This window comes from Natator depressus, chromosome 24, assembly GCF_965152275.1.
Source record: "Natator depressus isolate rNatDep1 chromosome 24, rNatDep2.hap1, whole genome shotgun sequence".
Lineage (NCBI taxonomy): Eukaryota > Metazoa > Chordata > Testudines > Cheloniidae > Natator > Natator depressus.
In genome coordinates this window covers 1079836-1097204 of record NC_134257.1, presented here as the reverse complement: position 1 = coordinate 1097204, position 17369 = coordinate 1079836, and the positions used below count along the sequence as shown (strand labels likewise).

The following is a 17369-nucleotide window of genomic DNA, read 5'->3' as shown; positions in this document are numbered from 1 at the left end:
GGGTCTTACTCTGCTGAAGGATCGCAGTGACATGGGTATTTTACCATTGTTCAAAGGGTGGAGGGCATTTGTGAAGCAGGTTTCAGTCAGAGAGGAACTTTAAAATTGGTAAGGAAAACAGGCTGGACCCTCCCAAATGACACTCTGCTTCCTTTATTCTGTGAACAGAACTGGCCTAAAGCAGGCTGTGAAATGGTCCATGTAATTCCAGAGCACGGATGCAGAAGGGCTGCTGGTTAAGATAATGGGCATCTTCTGAGTGCCTGTGAGTTCTGGTAGCTTCTATTCGAGTAAGTTCATACCGACAGGCCCGGCTGTTACAGCAGCTATGAAGTCCAGTACTGGCCATCTAAATGCCACGTTTAAGGGATGGAAGATAGGAACAGGAAGCGAACAAGGGGATGAGCAGGGAGTACTCTGTCCAACACACACACCCTCCCCTGGTGCCTGAACTCCAGGAGAGCAGTAGGGGGCAGTTTACTCCATTGGAGACCTCTGGGCAATCAGCTGCCAGCAGCAGCTGCTTCAGGAAGGAAGGAAGGAACCAACCACACAGGAGGCAGATGGGGGATGATCTGCTGGTCTCATGGCCCATAGCTAGAGGCCAGAAGCCAGAGGGTTCACATCATCTTGCACACTGACAATTCCAGGCCCAGAAGCCCAGCTGTACTCAGCAGGTCCAGGGGACTGAGCTCACATAGTTAACTGCCAGCAAGGGTAAAAGGGGCAGTCATATACCTCTTCAGAAATGGAGTCAGTCAGAGGCTACAGGATAGAGGCCAGCTGCCATAATCAGTTCATCAGCACCCCATGAATTTGGGGGGCATAAACAGGGTTGCCTTTCCAGCCCATCCTCCACTCAGCCAGTAACCTGCCTCACTAGTGTAGGAGATAGAGATGCTCTGTTACTTCTACAGGAAGCACAGAACTGGCCCAGCTGTTAGCCAGTTTAGTACTGAACTTGCTGTCTCCCTGAATGCGAGGTGCTTTGCTCACCCGTGTCTTACTGAACAGCAGCCCTGGCTGAGACAAAACCGGAACAGCTTAGAGAGCAGGGCAACATCTCACATGCAAGCAAGTGTAGGGCTTCTTACAGTCCCCCCCAGCAGCTGACAGCCCCCTCTCCCCCAGAGCACATACAGATTATAGCTACTTTATCCTCTGTTCTCCAGAAGTGAGACACTGTGGTTTCTAGAAGGAAAATCTGTTCTTGATTTAGCAGATTAGCAGGCTAACCACCTCTTCCTTACAGCATGGAATTCGGATGCTCAAAGAAGTCATTTGCATACCAGACTTCCCCAATCAGTTCTCCTGTGGGGATTTCAGAATGTTGATCTCAAGCAGATTTTGGCCAACCTTAAGTTAAGGAAAGACATACAGCTCCACCGCCACATTGAAGACAGAGTTTGGCTTGCCCACCATCGCTTTAAGGGGCTCAGAGCAGTATGCTGTGCCTGCAGTGTAGAACTCAGCTCAGCAGTAACATGAGAAAAAATAGACCAGCATCTTCAAATTAACAAACTGTAATTTTTCTTCAAAGATACATTTTCCATACACATCCATCATACACTGTAACCAAAAAAAGCAGTGTACATGAAATAAGAAAATAAATTAAATCCATAGCATAGGTGAGGAGGGTGCTCTAGACCGGAGCGGAGTCGAAAGTTTCCAGCGATACAAGAGGCTCAAGAGTTTTGTTTTAATAAGGATGCCTGCTAGCAAAGGTCCAGCAAGAGTTTCATGTCAGTCCGACTGATTACGCAGTTTTCCCCTTCGAGTTTATGACAGCCATTACTGTCCTGCAAACAGGCAGAGCGATCACATCCCAGGAGGGAGCCACAGGGGCATCTTATGGGCCAAGTACAGCGTTCAAAAGTAACCAAGTGGTCCTGCAGAGGCCAGCCAGCTGTCAGTGCTAGCCATCTTCCTTGGGTGGTGTGTACCAGCCTGAAACAAGAGCAAAGACTCCATGGGAGGGACAAGTCTCACCCCACTACTACAGCTAGACTCCTGCAACCTTCTATGTGACAAGAGCCTCACATGTGAGGCCAGACAGCTGGACAGTCTCCTCCCCGTTCCCATGCCTTGCCTGTAGGTTCTGCCCACACTGAAGTACTGCACGGTATGCATAATGCACACGCAGGGCAGGAAAATACTCTCCATCTCGAGCACTCCAGCTCTTCACATGCAACACCCGGTCTAGTTCTGCTGGACCACAAGCACCCCCAGGATGGCTAGGCCAGGCATCACCCAGCTATTGCTCTGCTACACAGTTTTCTTTTAGCTGGCAGCATTACACGGTTTAATTAGCTGGGTACCAAATTTAACCCACCCTGTAATAGGCCCCATGCACCTGCATTTGAGAAGCGGCGGAGGAAGAGATGGATAGTTTCAGCAAACAGAAGAGAACTGTGTCAGCAGTAACCCATCTCGGTCTCAGGCATTACACATTCAGCTCCTTTGAGCTGCTGCAGTTCTTCAGAGAACTAGTTCTCCATCCAGCTGGGTTTGTTATTCGCAGTCCTGCTCTGCCCCAGCTGCTAGCTTCCACATGGATAAGATGGGTAAAGCCTCATGGAATCAGACATCGTGAAGCAGGTGCAGGAGCATTTTAACAAGGCCAGACATCCTGCTTAGCAGCCACTGCACAGATGCCACAGCATCTCCCCTGCACGACACACACTTACATTCGATCTCTTTCTGCAGTGAGCGAAGGGTCCTTCCCACATGCCAAGAGAGGAGGCTTTGCACAAAGTCCAAGCACATGCTGAGAACCAGGGTATTTCACTAGACACACTGGCTGCATCCCACTCAGTCACTCTGCTCTCAAGCAGTGATTCTGAAGTGGGCACAGACAGGCTCAACATGCTGTCTCTTCTGCTGTGCCCTCTGCAGGAGCCCCATGGCAAGGGCAGGCAGACAGACACCCCCCCCACACACACCCCCCACTGGAGGCCTTACCGTTCTTCTCGTGGATCTGAACCAGGGACTTGTAGGACTGCTGAGCTCGCGTCAGGCTGTACTGATTCTGCAAGGGGAAGCCAGAGGGACAGTCAGGTCAGTGCACTACAGAACAGGGGCATCAGTTAAACCAGCTGCCCCGGGCCAGCACCATGGCATGTCCCACCCCAAGTCACTTCATACCCATTTCTGGGACCAACACCTAAGGCTGCAAATGATCAGAGCTGATGGTGGCAAGCAGCTTGTGACTGATCCCATCTGCGCAGGGTCACCAGCCCCCACTCGAGAGCTGTAACAAGAACGCAGCACATCATCCCAAGCCCAGTCAGGTTTCCCGAGCATGCCTGGCAGCTCTGAGGGTGCTGAGATGCAGGTGGGTACTGCGGCCCCAAAGGGCATGACAGCACAGGGGGCTTCGCATCGGGATTATTGGCTCCATCCCACAGCCCCGGACAAAGCACACTGCTGGCATTTCTGATACATCACGTCAGCCAAAGAAACAGCAGCTCCCAAGTATTAAGGCACCTGGGAATCTTGGCTTTGAACTGCATCCACACAGTAGATGATTCTGAAACATTACCAAGGTCTCAAACACTCCCTCCTCCCCCTGCTGCTCCAGACAGGGCCTTACTTTATTGGCTCCAAACTGCACCCTTGCTTTCCCTTTCACCAGCGTGGCACTGATCTGCATTATCACTGATTCAATAGAATAGGCACTGCTCCAGCCCTGCAAAACAAGGTGAAACAGTGAGACTGGCGGGAACCTGCCCTCCCGGTGACTAGGCAACAGCCAACAGAAGGCATCCTGCTCCTGACTGGCAGGAGCTGGCTTCTCTCGGCTGGGCTCCGCTGAGGGGTCCAGGCAGGCCCCATCCAGCAATGCTGGGGTACGGCTATTAACAGAGGATCAGCAGCCTGCCCACCTCAGGCTGCACCAGTGTGCTAGGCCAGTGTTTGTCAATCTTTGCAGGCTGGTCACCCCTTGTTCAGAGAGAGACATTTTCATGACCCTCTTCACCCTGGCCTATAAAAGTGAAAAGAACAAGAACGATGCTAGCCCTAGAGAACTGGGGGTGTCCTCAGAGGCTGACGGAACACTAACTCGAGGGGGGGGGGGGGGAAGGGGAGGGAGGGAAGAGATTTGTTTTGCTTAAGACTGTTGAAAGTTTCAACACCTTGCAGTCTTCAAGTCCTCCCCCGCTTTGAGAGCACTGCTGCTTGGCACTGCTGCTCACTGACTGAACATTTTGCCATATCCTGTAAGCAAATGTTTTCTCCCTCCCCGAAAACGAAGGCAGCAGTGCTGCACGAAACAGGGAAGCCCCGTAACGCCAGGCAGTCAAGGAGTCAGAGCAGTGTGAGCGTTAACACTAGCGGCAGGATTTTCAGACACCAGCAGGGCTCCCAGCACCTAAGCACTAGCTGCCCGGGCACACACTGGCCACCTGTAAGAACACAGGCCTTCCCACAGCGCAGCAGCCTGCGCTGCAGAGAAGACACTCACCTGCTTTGTAAGCAGCTCCATGCAGATGGCACCTCCCCCCAGAACATACCTTGGGAGGGAAGATGACCCGAATCAGAGTTACACGAAGGCCAATCACACAGATCTCTTGCAGCAATGCCTAGTCCCTTCCCCCTCCTGAGCCTGAGGAATCTAGTCACTGCTCCCCCTCAAAGGGGGGTGGCAGTTCTACACAAACAGCACTAGTTAGCTGCTATGAAGACAGGAGCGGAGCAGGTCTCCGGCGCCTTTCACCTCTGTCACCTCCACAGTCACCCCCCCATGCTGGGCCCTGCACTCCCCCATGAAAGGTCAGTCACCTTCCCTCTCTAGCGCCTTCAGTCACCAACAGCAAACAGCACACTGGGGAGATGGCCACTGACCTACTGGGGTGGGGGGTGGAGTCACTGGAGCGTCACCTCAAATGCTCTCCGCAGACCCAGCGAGGGGACTTGGAGACCATCTACACCCCCTTCCCAGCCCAGAGGAACCACCATCCTTGGTACTAATCAGAGATCTAACTGCCCCCCTGCAGCAGCTCCCTAAATATGGGACAAGGGACTGCCGCAGCCAAAGCACTTGGTGGCAAGCGCAATCATTTGAATGGTCACTTACCCCCCCGAGAGCACAGGGGACACAACCCTCACAAACGGTGGATCGAAAGGGAAGTTATCCTGCAAGGAGAGAGAGACAGGGCTGTTGAGAACCACAATACGAGCTCCGGCAGGGCAGAGTGGGGCGGGAAGGGACCGGGGGCAGCAGGCCTTACTTTAAAGGAGAAGTTTAGGAGGATGAAGTCCATCCCTTCTTTCTCTTTGAGGATCTGGAGATCATTGTGCAAAGCGCTATCCTCGTCAACCCTGCAAAGGAAGAGCCCGTGGGGTAAGAGCCCAGGGCAGGCAACACTCTGTACTGCCCACAGGAACTCAGGGCAGTTGCACCTGGCTGACCCCAAGCCCATTCCTACTGGAACACGAAGGGATTCAGGTTCACAGCCCAGCCCTTGCTCCCCAGGCAAGAGCAGGATCATGCACCAGGGGAGGAGAGGGAAGCACCCCCCAGCAGGAGCATGGCGCGACACCGACAGCTTCCTAGGGAAGCATGTGTGGCCTTAGGCAAGGAGTGGCTGCATTTGGAGGGCAGGGGGTGCGGGACTGTGTCATATGCACCCATGCCAAAACTCCAGAAACAGCAAATAGCTCTCTGCTCCACAGCTCCCTCGAAGCAAAGAGGAAACCGAGGCACAGAGTGGGCAGGGCATGTGAGTCTCAGTGGCAGAGTCTGGAGCACAGCCCAGATCTGTCAAGCATCACCTCCTGCTCTAGTCACTAGCTCCCACCTCCTCTCCCGCTACACACAAGCTCTATGTACCAGGGCCCAGCCAACCCAAGCTCTGCCTACGACCTCCCGAGCCAGGCCACCTACTTCAGGAGTTTGACGTTCCAATCGTACAGGCTGTCGCTCACTAGTTCAACTGCATAGTTTCCTGCGGAGCAGAGAAAGGACACATCAGCGCCACTGGAGACAGCAGTCGCTGTTTGGACAAGGATCTGAGCAGAAGCCCTCTGGATCCAAGTCACCTTGGGACAAAGCACGAGCTCAACCTGGCAGGGATTCGCAGTGCGCAGGGAGCGCCCTTGTCTAGGCAGGCTGTCCCCATGGGGCACCAGCAACTCTGACTGCCCCTCCCGGAGTCTTGGGGCTTAGGGGCGGGGGACAGTCATTCCCCTACCGCCACCAATGCACACGGCGAAAGGGTCATCACACCCAGCTAGAGACTTCAGGGAAGCAACTACCAACTAGGAGCCCCACCCCCGCATAAGCTCCTTGTTCCCCTCTAACACTGACCGGGATATCACTGGTCCAGCTCCCCCATCTCCTTTGAACCCCAGACGTGGCTCTGGGGAGCCCATTCCATTAGGACATAGGGAAGGGAAGTGACCTGCTCAACAGACCAGCTCTCCCTGGCCATTAGTTACAGGCTGGCACGACCATGACACACAAGCAATCAGATTAAGGCGGGGCAGACACGGCAGGGCCCTCCACAAGTAAGGTCAGAAGCTGCCCCTCCCTCCTTCCCCCTTTTCCAGGCCCAGGACTAGTCACCACTTACCGCCCTTGAAACTTGGTGATCGGTAAATATCCCTGAGCTCCTTCATTAGCCGGTCAGTGGCCTGCACAGAGCCAGACACTGCGCCCTGCGAGGGGGTCGGGAAGAGGGATGGGGAGGCAATCACATTGTTTCACTGGTCTCACTACAGTCTTTGCTACTGAAGCGAAGGCCTGAGCCAGAACTCCTGCCCTGGGAGATTTGGCCCAGGTGGATTACTGCCCTCAGTGCAGCCCCCTCCTCTGCACTGCAAGATCTCCAGTCTTCCAGGTAATGGCCACCCCCGCCCAGTGACAGCTGCACCAGACATTCAGATCCTCTAAGTTAGGAGGCAGGCAGAGAGCCCGAGATGAGCTCAGCGAAGACAAGCCCAGACCAATGGCGAGACCTGTGTTACCCCAAGACACCCGCTGTAGACACCCAGCGAGAACAGGGGAGTCCAGGAAGGGTCCGACCTCCTGGTGCTGTGCAGGGCAGAGCTCCAGCTCAGCTGTACTGGAGGAGGGGGCCTGAATTCCAGCAAGGAGCGGGAGAAGCAGCTGCACTTGCTTCCAGTAGCATTAGAGGTAAGCGAACCAGATTCCTTTGGATAAGGCACCCAAGCACAGTTGTCTTCACGTGGACTCTCTGGATTGTCCCTGCATCCTTCGCTGGAGACAGCACGTTTGCTACACAGCTACTGGCCACGTGTAGCCGTGCAGACTACCAGCGTCATGAGCACTGAGCAAATGCGGATCCCTCCATGGAAACAGGAGTCACTGAGGCTCACTGTGCTTAAGGAGCTAGAACGCTGCAGCAGAAGGGGGCCGACGCAGGCTCGGGCACTGCTCTCCCAAGCGGTGCAGCAGCTTCACGGGGTATCCCTTGGCCCCCTCTGTGCCCCACCCCTCCCCCCTCCTAGTGACACGTACATTTAAGTAATCTTGCCTCTGGTTCTGTTTGATTTTCTCTAAGATGGCCAGGTTTTCCTTCCCGATGCCGTCATCCTCAGTCTTCTTCCCGTCGACTGGCTCCTCCTCTTTCATCTCATAGTGATCCAAGTCCTCAGTGTCCTGGGCAGGGAGAAGAAAGATCTCACACCAGACACCCAGCTCCACTCCTCAGTGCTCCCGGCAGCTGCAGTTTTACAGCAACTCAATGGAACGTACGATACCCAGGGCAGGCTCTCAGGAGCACCCTGGGCTCCCAGTTTCCCTCAGTGAAAATTCTCAGCAACTCCCTTCCCAACATGTGCAGAGATGTCACAAGATCCTGGTGGGCCTGTGGTGTCAGAAGCCAGCGTGGGGCAGAGGGAAGCCAGGTCTGAGCTATGGGATGGGAAATTCCAGTCCCTGGGCAGCGGGCTGGGTCCAGCACACCACTTGCACTTCACTCCTCTGGAGGATCAGGAAGAGAGTAGGAAACTACTTGGAATGGCCCCCAGCCCATCCTGCAATGCTCTGCCTCCAGGGCAAGTAGGTAAAGAGTGCCAGGGAGCTGCAAACTCCATCGCCCCGACGCCATACAGCTGCGACACCTGTGCACTTCTCCAGCTCCGAGCTGTCGCTGCACTCAGGTGAGCATGAGTAAAGACGGCTCTTTGCCTCTAGCGAACAGCAAGGCTCAGAACACCCGAAGATCCCAGAGCAGATGCAGCTCTCTGGATTATCCCTGCATTCTTCGCTGGAGACAGCACGTTTGCTACACAGCTACTGGCCACGTGTAGCCATGCAGACTACAGGTGTCCCTGAAGCGCACACGCAAACTCACCCCTGATTTCAAGAATGGGACTCCGAGAAATTCTCATCTCCAGAGTAAGAGAAATACTGAGGTTCTGTAGCCGCTGTCACTCCCACAGCCCCAGCCCTCCCACGGGGAACTGGCTGCAGCTCGTTCAAAGGTGAAATCCCACATCCAGTCATTACTAGGCTCTGCTGGGCTCAGCTGCCACATGAGAATCTCACTGTGTATCCAACTGCTCCCCAACAACCAGCCACCCTGCCCCTTCCCCTTCCCCACGCTATCCCTGCTCCCTTACTTCATCGGGGGACCCCTTGGCGGAGGCTGCAGATTTCTGAAAGAGGAAACCCAGACCCAAAATTAAGCGGGTTTCTGAGCGGACCCCAGGTGAGCTCCCTCTGCTCCCCTCAGGCATGTTTCCTTTCCACATGTAAAGTTGCCACATACAGCTCCTTGTTTACCGGCTTCTCTGCTGCCAAGTCCAGCTCTTCTTATAATTAGCCACTATCCCCTTATGTACGTTCCCCCGAACTGGAAGGCTCAGTAGCTCTGCTCAGCCTTTGCTCGTGAAGGGGGAAAGCGAATGGAGCTGTCTCAATACATGGAGACAAACGTTGTGGTCACCAAGGCTGTGGAAGGGACCCAGGGCAGATTCCCAGGGCCTCTGTGTTTGTGAAACCCAGAGCGGCTCAGAGCCCTTTTCTCTGTAAGTAGTCCCGTATTTCAGGGTACTTTTGGAGGGTCTTCCAGATCACCCCCAGCTCTGCAGCCCCCTTCCCTCCCTCCACAGTCAGCTCACCAGGGAAGGTTGCTGAGTGGGACATAAAACACTATCCATATAGAGCCAAAGCACGCTGGCTCCTCAGCCCTCGCAGAGCATGGTCAGAAGCCCCATTCCCCAGCGCAGCAATGTGTTGCGTTACACCCATTGCATCGGGAGCCTGCACTCGTCGCTTGCGCTGAGGCACTGATGGCTATCGGCACTCAGGAGAGATGCAGTGTCCCTCCATACAAAGCTCTGTTAGCGAAGTGCCGACTCCACCAACCTCCTCACTATGTGCAGAACCTCGATGGAGTTTTAAACCTCCACGAGGGAGCACCTTGCTGTCGACACTCTCCAGGGCACCTGTCGCTATTCCGGAGAAACGATGTGTTTTGGGAAGGGCTTTCCCTAGGAAACCCCTCCAAACGGGATTAATTTGCGCAGCACCCTACAGTGATCCTGGCCACAGCACATTGATGGAAGCCACAGGGCCCAGGATCAGGGGTCATTTTGGAGGTGTCAGAGTTAGTCCAGCTGAGTCTCGGGACCGAGTGTGTTATCACTAGGACCATGTGATTTTTTCATTTCATTTTATCCATTTCCACCCACTCTCCCCTAGGGTCTGGTCCTGCCCCAGGGGCTCAGAGGCCCTGAAAGTGAGCCTGACCTGCACTCACCCCACAGTGGTGGTTCCTGTCCCACAGGGCTGAGCCCAGTTCCCCACTCCAGGCACCACAACCAGGCACACAGGGTCACATCACCTCTCCGGTTTAGCCCAAAATGACAACAGTGGGTGGAGGGGTGACAGCGGTGGCCAGGCCAGATTTGAGAGAGTGACGTTGTGACCTCGTGCATGGGGTCACAGCGCCACTCACTCAAATTTGGCCCAGCTGCGCCCCCATTGTCATGATGGAAGGATGGCTGGGCCAAACCTGAAGCAGCACTACACTCTGAACACAGCTGCAATGCCTGGAGTGAGGAGAGGGGCCCAGCCTTGTGGGATGCAGCGGTAACTGCAGGGTGAGGTTTTTCGTTTTATTATGTTATTCCACATTTGTAAAAAGCATGAGACTAGTTACCACCCAGTTCTCAAGGGTCCATTCACCACTGACAGTTCCAGCTCAGTGCAGCGTGGGGGAGTGTATACGTCACAGGCAGGCTGGGAAAGTGGGTGAGTTTACACACACTGTATGTGATGTCGCGTATCAGTTTAACGCACAACAGCCTCTCTCGGGGACGAGCCTATCCCTGATCCAACAGGCTCTCATCTTCACTACAATCCCTACACTGTACCACCCCCCATTAATTGTACAGGGCCTGTAACTGCCCCCCAGGTTCTGCTGTAATGGCTGGGAAGAACTGTATGAACCTTGCACACCCATTTCCTAGCCAGAGGCATCTTAGGCAACATCACCATGGAGAGTCAGGTTTATTCCATCCCCTTGAAAAGGCCTTGAGCGTGCAAACCAACAGCTAAAGCCGACGGGAGTTACAGCAAAACTGAGTCCTCACCAGCCTGCAGTGAGATACGGCTACCTCTCACCTCCTGGCCAAGTCTCTTGCTTGCACACTTCGCAAGCCTGCCTAACCCTCTCTCTCCAGGGGTCAGATTTCCATTATGCGATTTCAATGCCAGCAATGGCAACTCAAAACTCCACACCAAGGAGATCAAAGAGCTTAGCTGGTAAATTTCAGGCCCTAGAGAACTGCAGTACAAACAGACAAAGCAGCAAGCCAAGGGATTCCATTCCCAGCTCACAATCCATCTCCCCCCGGCAATGGCAAGCCTTGAAAACACAGGTCTCGGATATCAACCAAATGCAGAGGATGGCAGCAGTATCGTTTCCTTAAGGCTCTCAGTAAAGCAGACCCGATGACTCCCAAACACGCTCAGTGACGGATCCCAACCTGGCCAGCGTAAGGAGCTGCTCATGCTTTGAACAGGAACAAGCCAGGTTTGAATCTGACAACTGCTGCTCAGGCTAATCTGCCTCAGCTCCTTTCCTGACACATGTCACTACAGCGCTCTCCCCACCTCACCCCTGCTGCCGGACAGAGTGTGAACTTCCCCGGCACTTACCTCTGGCATCTCCTCATCTTCATCCTCCGAGGACCCCTCTTCCTGGGTGCTCTATGGGAGGATGGAAACAAGCATCAGAACGGCCCCTGTGGATTCGCTGCCATTCTGCAGGGAGGAGCTAGCCAGCTGAGTGACCACTACCCAGACAGCCTGCGCTAACAAGCAGCACCTCAGCTAGGAAGCTACCACCAGGCAAAGCTCGCCGACAGGTGCTCCGGGGCAGGGGCCTAGGCAATTCTGTACCTCATTAACAGCAAGTGGAGCCCCCAGAATCCCCTATAATGCTTCCAGGGAAGGCTGGATGAGGATTGACAATGAGAATTCAGCTTAAAGCCAAAGTGAAGCCAGAAGCTTTTTACAGGCTGTTTGTTCTAGAATAGCTTCCTCAGAGGTGAAGGGTTAAGCTGGGGCAGTAACCAGAGAAAGCCCAGTGGGCAACATCTGACACGCTGGCATACATATCCAGAGTGGGGAAATCACCAAGTCGGGGCTGTACCAGCACCGCACAGGCAACCTGGCTCAACAAAGCTGGCCAGTAGTGCCAAGGTGACGTACTCGTCTCAGGTACGGAAGCTAAACACATACACATTCAATTCCACAGACACTCGCACAGAGACTGGGCAAGAAAAGGACCCGTGCAGTGCACTGTCCTCTCTGTATGTTACAAGAAGCACACGCGATGCAGGGCATTGCTGAGTACTAGGCAAGCAGCACTTTGGCGAAAACAGGTACTAGTCCATCTGCCACGCTCCAGGAGAGCAAGGAAAGCCGCAACCCTGGAAAACAGACCCCGTTTGGAGGGCACCCCCAGATCTAGAACCACAGAATCCCCCGACAGACAGAGTGCCAGCTTGGGCTGGGCACATGGGAGAAGGGCCATTGCAGTGCAAAGCTACACAAAAGCCATCTTCTCAGCAGGCTTTTCCCCCAGGTCAAGGTCGGAGCAGCTTGTCTCAGGCCTGTTACCTGTTCTGCTGGCAGAGGCTGGTCCAACATCTCGACATCTGGGTGCTGGGGAAGGTTGTAGAGTTTGCACAGGTCGGAGATTATCCGCTTCAGGTGCTGTAAAAGCTGCCCAGCGAGGAGACAGACAAGCAGCGTTAGAAAAAGACACACAGCCCCCAGCAGTAGAGTGCAGCCTAACCAGCCCCTGACACCACCACTCTCCTCACTGCATGCACCTCAGATACGTGGGGAGGTCATGGGAGAAGCTCCTTGCTGAACGCAGCTTCTGCACCGCACCAGTGCGGGCTCTATGCCAGAATGACTGCAGGCTGCAACCAGCAACCAAGCCACATCCCACGTAACAGAAGAGCATAGGGAGACTCACTAGCTGGACAACCCTGAACTGCTCGGCTCGACTCTCCAAATCCCTTTACAATCACACCGGGCAGAACACTAGAGAACCCCAGAGCAGACGGGACTCGCAAGGCTTTTACTACTCAAGCTCTCCACATCCAGCCCTTCCCCACACCTTGCCACCCTCACCAATGTATTTCCTTTCTTGACTTCCACCAGCCTCTCCAGGATAGCTGCCAGGTTTGGATCATCCGACTCCACAGACCAGATTGGGGGAACAGCTGGGTAAGACTCCTAGAGAACAGGGGAAAAGGTCACATTTGGGCCATTGTTACAGAGCGCACCTCGACCCCACCCAGCCTAGGGTGTCAGAGGGAGCATCCCTCTGACTGGTGCAGCAAGCTGCAGTCCTGTCTCTCCTCCCTCACAAACACATAGCTCAGCAGGACAGCGTCCAAGCAAATGCACTCCACCCTCCGGACTAATCCTGGATGGAGGCAAAACAAACAATAGCTCTGATGGCACTAATCTGTGTCAATTCTGTGCTGCTACACTCCCTCCAACCCGCAAGCTCTCTGCCAGATTGGGAGGCAAGAGAAAGAAAAGTGCAAAGTCTATGTCACTTCACACTACTGCCTACGGGCACTAGGGCCAGATCAGAATGGTGAGGAGAGTGAATTAAATCCTACACTCCCATCCTACGCAGACCACTGCCTGTCAGCCTCTTAAGAGCAGGCAGCAGGCCCCCTCTGCCCTGCATTCTGCTGACAGCACTTGGTAATGTATCTTTTTTTTTTTAAATAAGCCCTCTGGAAAATCATCCCGGAACTCACATCATGGAAATAGACCCCTGGGCAAGGGAGTGCAGAATGTTGCTTCTTCTCAGGACAAGCTGCTTGCAACCCCAGCCTTTAACCTACCCTACCTGAGCAGGCCCCAATACCTAGGTACAACAAGAATGTTTGTGTCAATGAGGCTGCCGCAGCATATGGCCCACCAGCTCCAAAGCCCCCTGCAGCGTGCTAATGTTCCTATTGCACATGCTCAACTGCTCCCTGAAAGGGAACTCTCAGCCTTTGCTTTTTACCCACAACAAACAGAGTCCTGTAAAATCCGGCCCACGCAGAGCCAGGAGTCTCATGTGCACCAGAAAGATCAAGTCCTTATTTGACGTTTCATTTCAAACACAGCTAAACCAGTGTTTTCAACAAAAATTCCTCATTCTGAGCTGCATGCAAACACCCTGGGCAGAGACCTTGTACGTGGGTGGGCAGCAGAGAGGTTTGTCCTGGACTAAACGCTTACAACAGTTATGTGTCCTGAGAAACAGGATAATAATGGAAACCTTCTGTGGCCAAAGACATGCATGTAGTTCTATCCAGCAGAATTCCCACTGGGACCCCCAGAAGGGGAGACCGACCCAAGAATCACCGTGGCCAGTTTAACTGCTGCAACTGTCCAGTCACAACAGGCCAACACCATCCCTCTCCTGCAATCTCAGGAGCAATCCAATTCAGACACTGCGCCAATACTAGGGCAAGCCTGCAGTCAGACCCTGTTTACACACCAACCCAACTTGCACTCTGCACCAAGGTTTGTGCGCACTGCAGGCTGCTCTAGACTGCAGTTTACCATTTCAAAGTTCTGCCCAGTGACCTTCTGGCTTCTGTGTGTACACTGCAATCCTGCTGCCATCCTCCCCGTGAAAGCAAAGAGCAGAAACTCTAAAGCAGGATGCTGATGTTTCAGGAGACAGCAGAAGGACAGACTGGGTTATCCTGTGCCCACCTAAGGAATTTCACCCAACACCATAGAGCAGGCTGCAAACCACAACTGGCACCAGGCACAAGTCTACCATAATCCAAATTCCTCCCAGTGGACAAAGTCAAGAATGGGGGTGCCACAATCCCCAGTTGTCAGATCTGAATCAGAACAGGAGGAGAGTGGCACCTGGGGTTCTGAGTGATATTCCCAGCACCATGGAGACAATAGTTGGCGCAGCTCATCTGCAAACCCCCTTCACCTTAGGCAGCATAACATGTGAAGTGGGTTACAGCATCCTGAGGCAGCTATGTCTCACAAGTTACTGGAAATGAACATGCAGTCAGGGTTTTAGCAAACTGCTCACCCCTAGCACTTTAACCCCACATCAAACAAGCCCCAGCTTAGCCTGCCTCAGCTGAGGTGGTGTCTGCATACAGCAGTACCTACAGCTGAGTGTCTAAAAGGCAGAGATTTCAGGGTCTAATCCAGAAGCTAATCCCACCTGACTGAAGAGAGATTTATTCATAGGTACATCATGCACATCTCTCCCTCCATGTCGTATTGCCCCTGCTCTAGCTCCACTCTGCTCGGAAACCCTGCAGCACCTTTTGGGGCAGCGTGGCATTTGCATTTCAGATCAGTTACATTCATGTTGAAAAGGGGACTAAAATGGGTCATTTAGTTTTAAATTTAAACACCCAACCCATTCTTGCTCATCCCAGAGAGTGAGCAGGTGCAGGACAAGAAGCTTAAACTGGAATGAGCTACGGGAACTGTTCCTTAGGGGAAGAGATAACTATCACTTTAGTGAGGATGAATATAGCGCTGGAGGCAGGGGCTCATCTCAGCATTCCTACCACAGCCCTTTAGTTCCTGGGGTTCACAGCAAGGAGGAAGAGCAGGCTGGACTGAACTTTGCCTCTCAAAGGGTACATCTACACTGCTAAAAAAATAACTAAAAAACCTAAAATCCTGTGGCAGCGAATCTCCGAGCCAAGGTCACGTAACTGGGCTCACGCCGCAGGGCTACAAGTAGCCGTGTAGACAGTCCCAGCTCTACGCTCGGGCTGGAGCCCTGGCTCGGAGACCCACCCGCTCGCCGGGGCTCTAGCCCCCAGGGGACCGGCGCGCTGCTGTTTCCAGGCCCACGGAGCGAGCCCCCAGGCGCCGGCCCGGCTCTGGGCTCGGCGCGGTTTGGTTTTGCAGCGCGGCCGCCCCGACCGTGCTGGCCGAAGAGCCGAGGGTCTGGGGCAGCCCGTGCGACGGGGAAGCTTTTAACCCCCCCCGCCCACTACCCGGCGATGGGGCGGAGCCGCCGGCCCGGAGCCAGCCCCACGCAGCGACCGCCTGGAAACGTAGCCGGACGGGCAGCGAGACACCAGGCCTGGGAGCCCCCGCCCCCCCCGGGAGCGTCCCCCCCCCGGAGCCCCGAACCCCGCCCCGCCCCCCCCCCGAGCCCCGAACCCCGAGAGCGCCCCCCCCCGAGCCCCGAGAGCGCCCCCCCCCGGAGCCCCGAACCCCGCCCCGCCCCCCCCCCGAGCCCCGAACCCCGAGAGCGCCCCCCCCCGAGCCCCGAACCCCGCCCCCCCGGCAGCGCCCCGCGAGCCCCCCCGCCGCCCCCACCGTGATGTTGCAGTGGATGCGGACGGGCCCGGGGGGCGGGCCCCGGCTCCCGGACCCCCCGGCGCGGGCCCCCGGCCCGGGCACGAACTCGCAGCTGATCTCGTCCGGGCAGGCGCTGCCGATGCGGAACCGCTCGTGGCCCCGGTGGAAGATGGACTCGAGCAGCCGCAGCTCCCGCCTCAGGAGCCGCCCGGGGGAGGCCGCGCCGCCCCCGCTCCGCCCGGGCCCCGCCGCCGCCTGCGACCCCGCCGCCTCCTCCGCCCCCGCCCGCTGCATCTTCCCATGGAGGGACCCGCTCCGCCGCCGACGGCCCCGGGCCCCGCCGACCCCGCCTCAGCGCCAGGAGCCGGCCCAAGATGGCGGCCGGGACGGGCCCCGCTGCCCGGAAGTCACCCCGCCCCTTCCCACCGGCCCGCGCGCCAGGAGGCGGGTTGTCGTCACCGGAAGTGGCCCCTTCCCGCACACCTGTCGCTGGGAGGAGCCGCAGCTGCAGAGGAAATGACGTTACGCTCCTCCGCCAGGCAGAGGAAGTGACGCCCAGTTCCAACGCACCGGGGCCCGGAAGTGAGTTCCCCGACAGGCACACCCTGGCCGGAAGTGACCCCCGCCCTCCGCCCGGCCTAGCTCTCCCGGCGCAGGCGCAGAGGATCCCGGGGCCCCTCCCCCACTGTCCCTGGCGGAGGGCGGCGCTCAGGGCACGGGGGGAGCAGCGGGGGCGCCCCAGCCACGTGACTCCCCCCCCCCCCCAGCCGGGCGGGCTGCTGTGGCGTCCCCTGGCGGGTGCGCGCCCGCTGGGCCCAGGCCCCGAGCCCCTTCCTGGGCCGCCGGGGGCCAGAGGAGGAGGCCCCCGGCGGGAGACCCCGGCAGCGGCCGAGAGCCAGGGGACCTGCCCCGGGCCCCGCAGCCCCTCCTCCCCCCGCCCGGGCCCCGCAGCGCCCCCTCCCCTCCCCTCCCCGGGCCCCGCAGCGCCCCCTCCCCTCCCCTCCCCGGGCCCCGCAGCCCCCCCTCCCCTCCCCGGGCCCCGGGCCCCGCAGCGCCCCCTCCCCTCCCCTCCCCGGGCCCCGCAGCGCCCCCTCCCCTCCCCTCCCCGGGCCCCGCAGCCCCTCCTCCCCCCGCCCGGGCCCCGCAGCGCCCCCTCCCCTCCCCTCCCCGGGCCCCGGGCCCCGCAGCGCCCCCTCCCCTCCCCGGGCCCCGGGCCCCGCAGCGCCCCCTCCCCTCCCCTCCCCTCCCCGGGCCCCGCAGCGCCCCCTCCCCCCGGGTGTGGTGGATGCTGGGAATCCAGCGCCCAGGGCCGGGGGGTGCGGGGGCGGGGGTCGGGGGAATCCCCGTGAAGCGGGGCAGCTGCGTGACCGCAGTGAGGCTCCTGCCTCCGTCCAGGGCTTGGTGCGGTTCGCCGGGCGCCGCTGAAACTCGCTCCCCCTCCTGAAGGCTGGGTTCAGGGATCAGCGAATTGCGGGGCTGGAAGGGACCTTGGCTGGGCCTCTCGCCTGGTCCCCTGCTCTGAGGCAGGACCAGGCATTACCCAGACCCTCCCCGGCAGGCGTCTGTC

At 56.9% G+C, this 17369-nt stretch overlaps 1 protein-coding gene across 2 annotated transcripts; it reads right to left on the bottom strand.

Annotated features, from left to right (window-relative positions):
* Nucleotides 1-1520: 1520 nt before the first annotated feature.
* On the bottom strand, nucleotides 1521-16096 carry UBE2Q1 (ubiquitin conjugating enzyme E2 Q1). 2 transcript variants are annotated; one of them, XM_074938177.1, is made up of 13 exons: nucleotides 15821-16096; nucleotides 12623-12727; nucleotides 12101-12205; nucleotides 11135-11185; nucleotides 7484-7624; nucleotides 6576-6660; nucleotides 5888-5948; nucleotides 5232-5322; nucleotides 5078-5136; nucleotides 4466-4514; nucleotides 3593-3688; nucleotides 2962-3028; nucleotides 1521-1947 (listed from the first exon to the last, which is right to left on the bottom strand). In XM_074938177.1, the coding sequence occupies exons 1-13, from the start codon at nucleotides 16094-16096 to the stop codon at nucleotides 1916-1918; spliced, it is 1218 nt and encodes a 405-aa protein (XP_074794278.1). In that variant the 3' UTR covers nucleotides 1521-1915. The 2 variants fall into 2 exon arrangements, with proteins under 2 accessions (XP_074794278.1, XP_074794279.1); XM_074938178.1 differs by lacking the exon at nucleotides 15821-16096 and adding an exon at nucleotides 14066-14994 and having other exon boundaries at nucleotides 1524-1947.
* Nucleotides 16097-17369: the final 1273 nt, after the last annotated feature.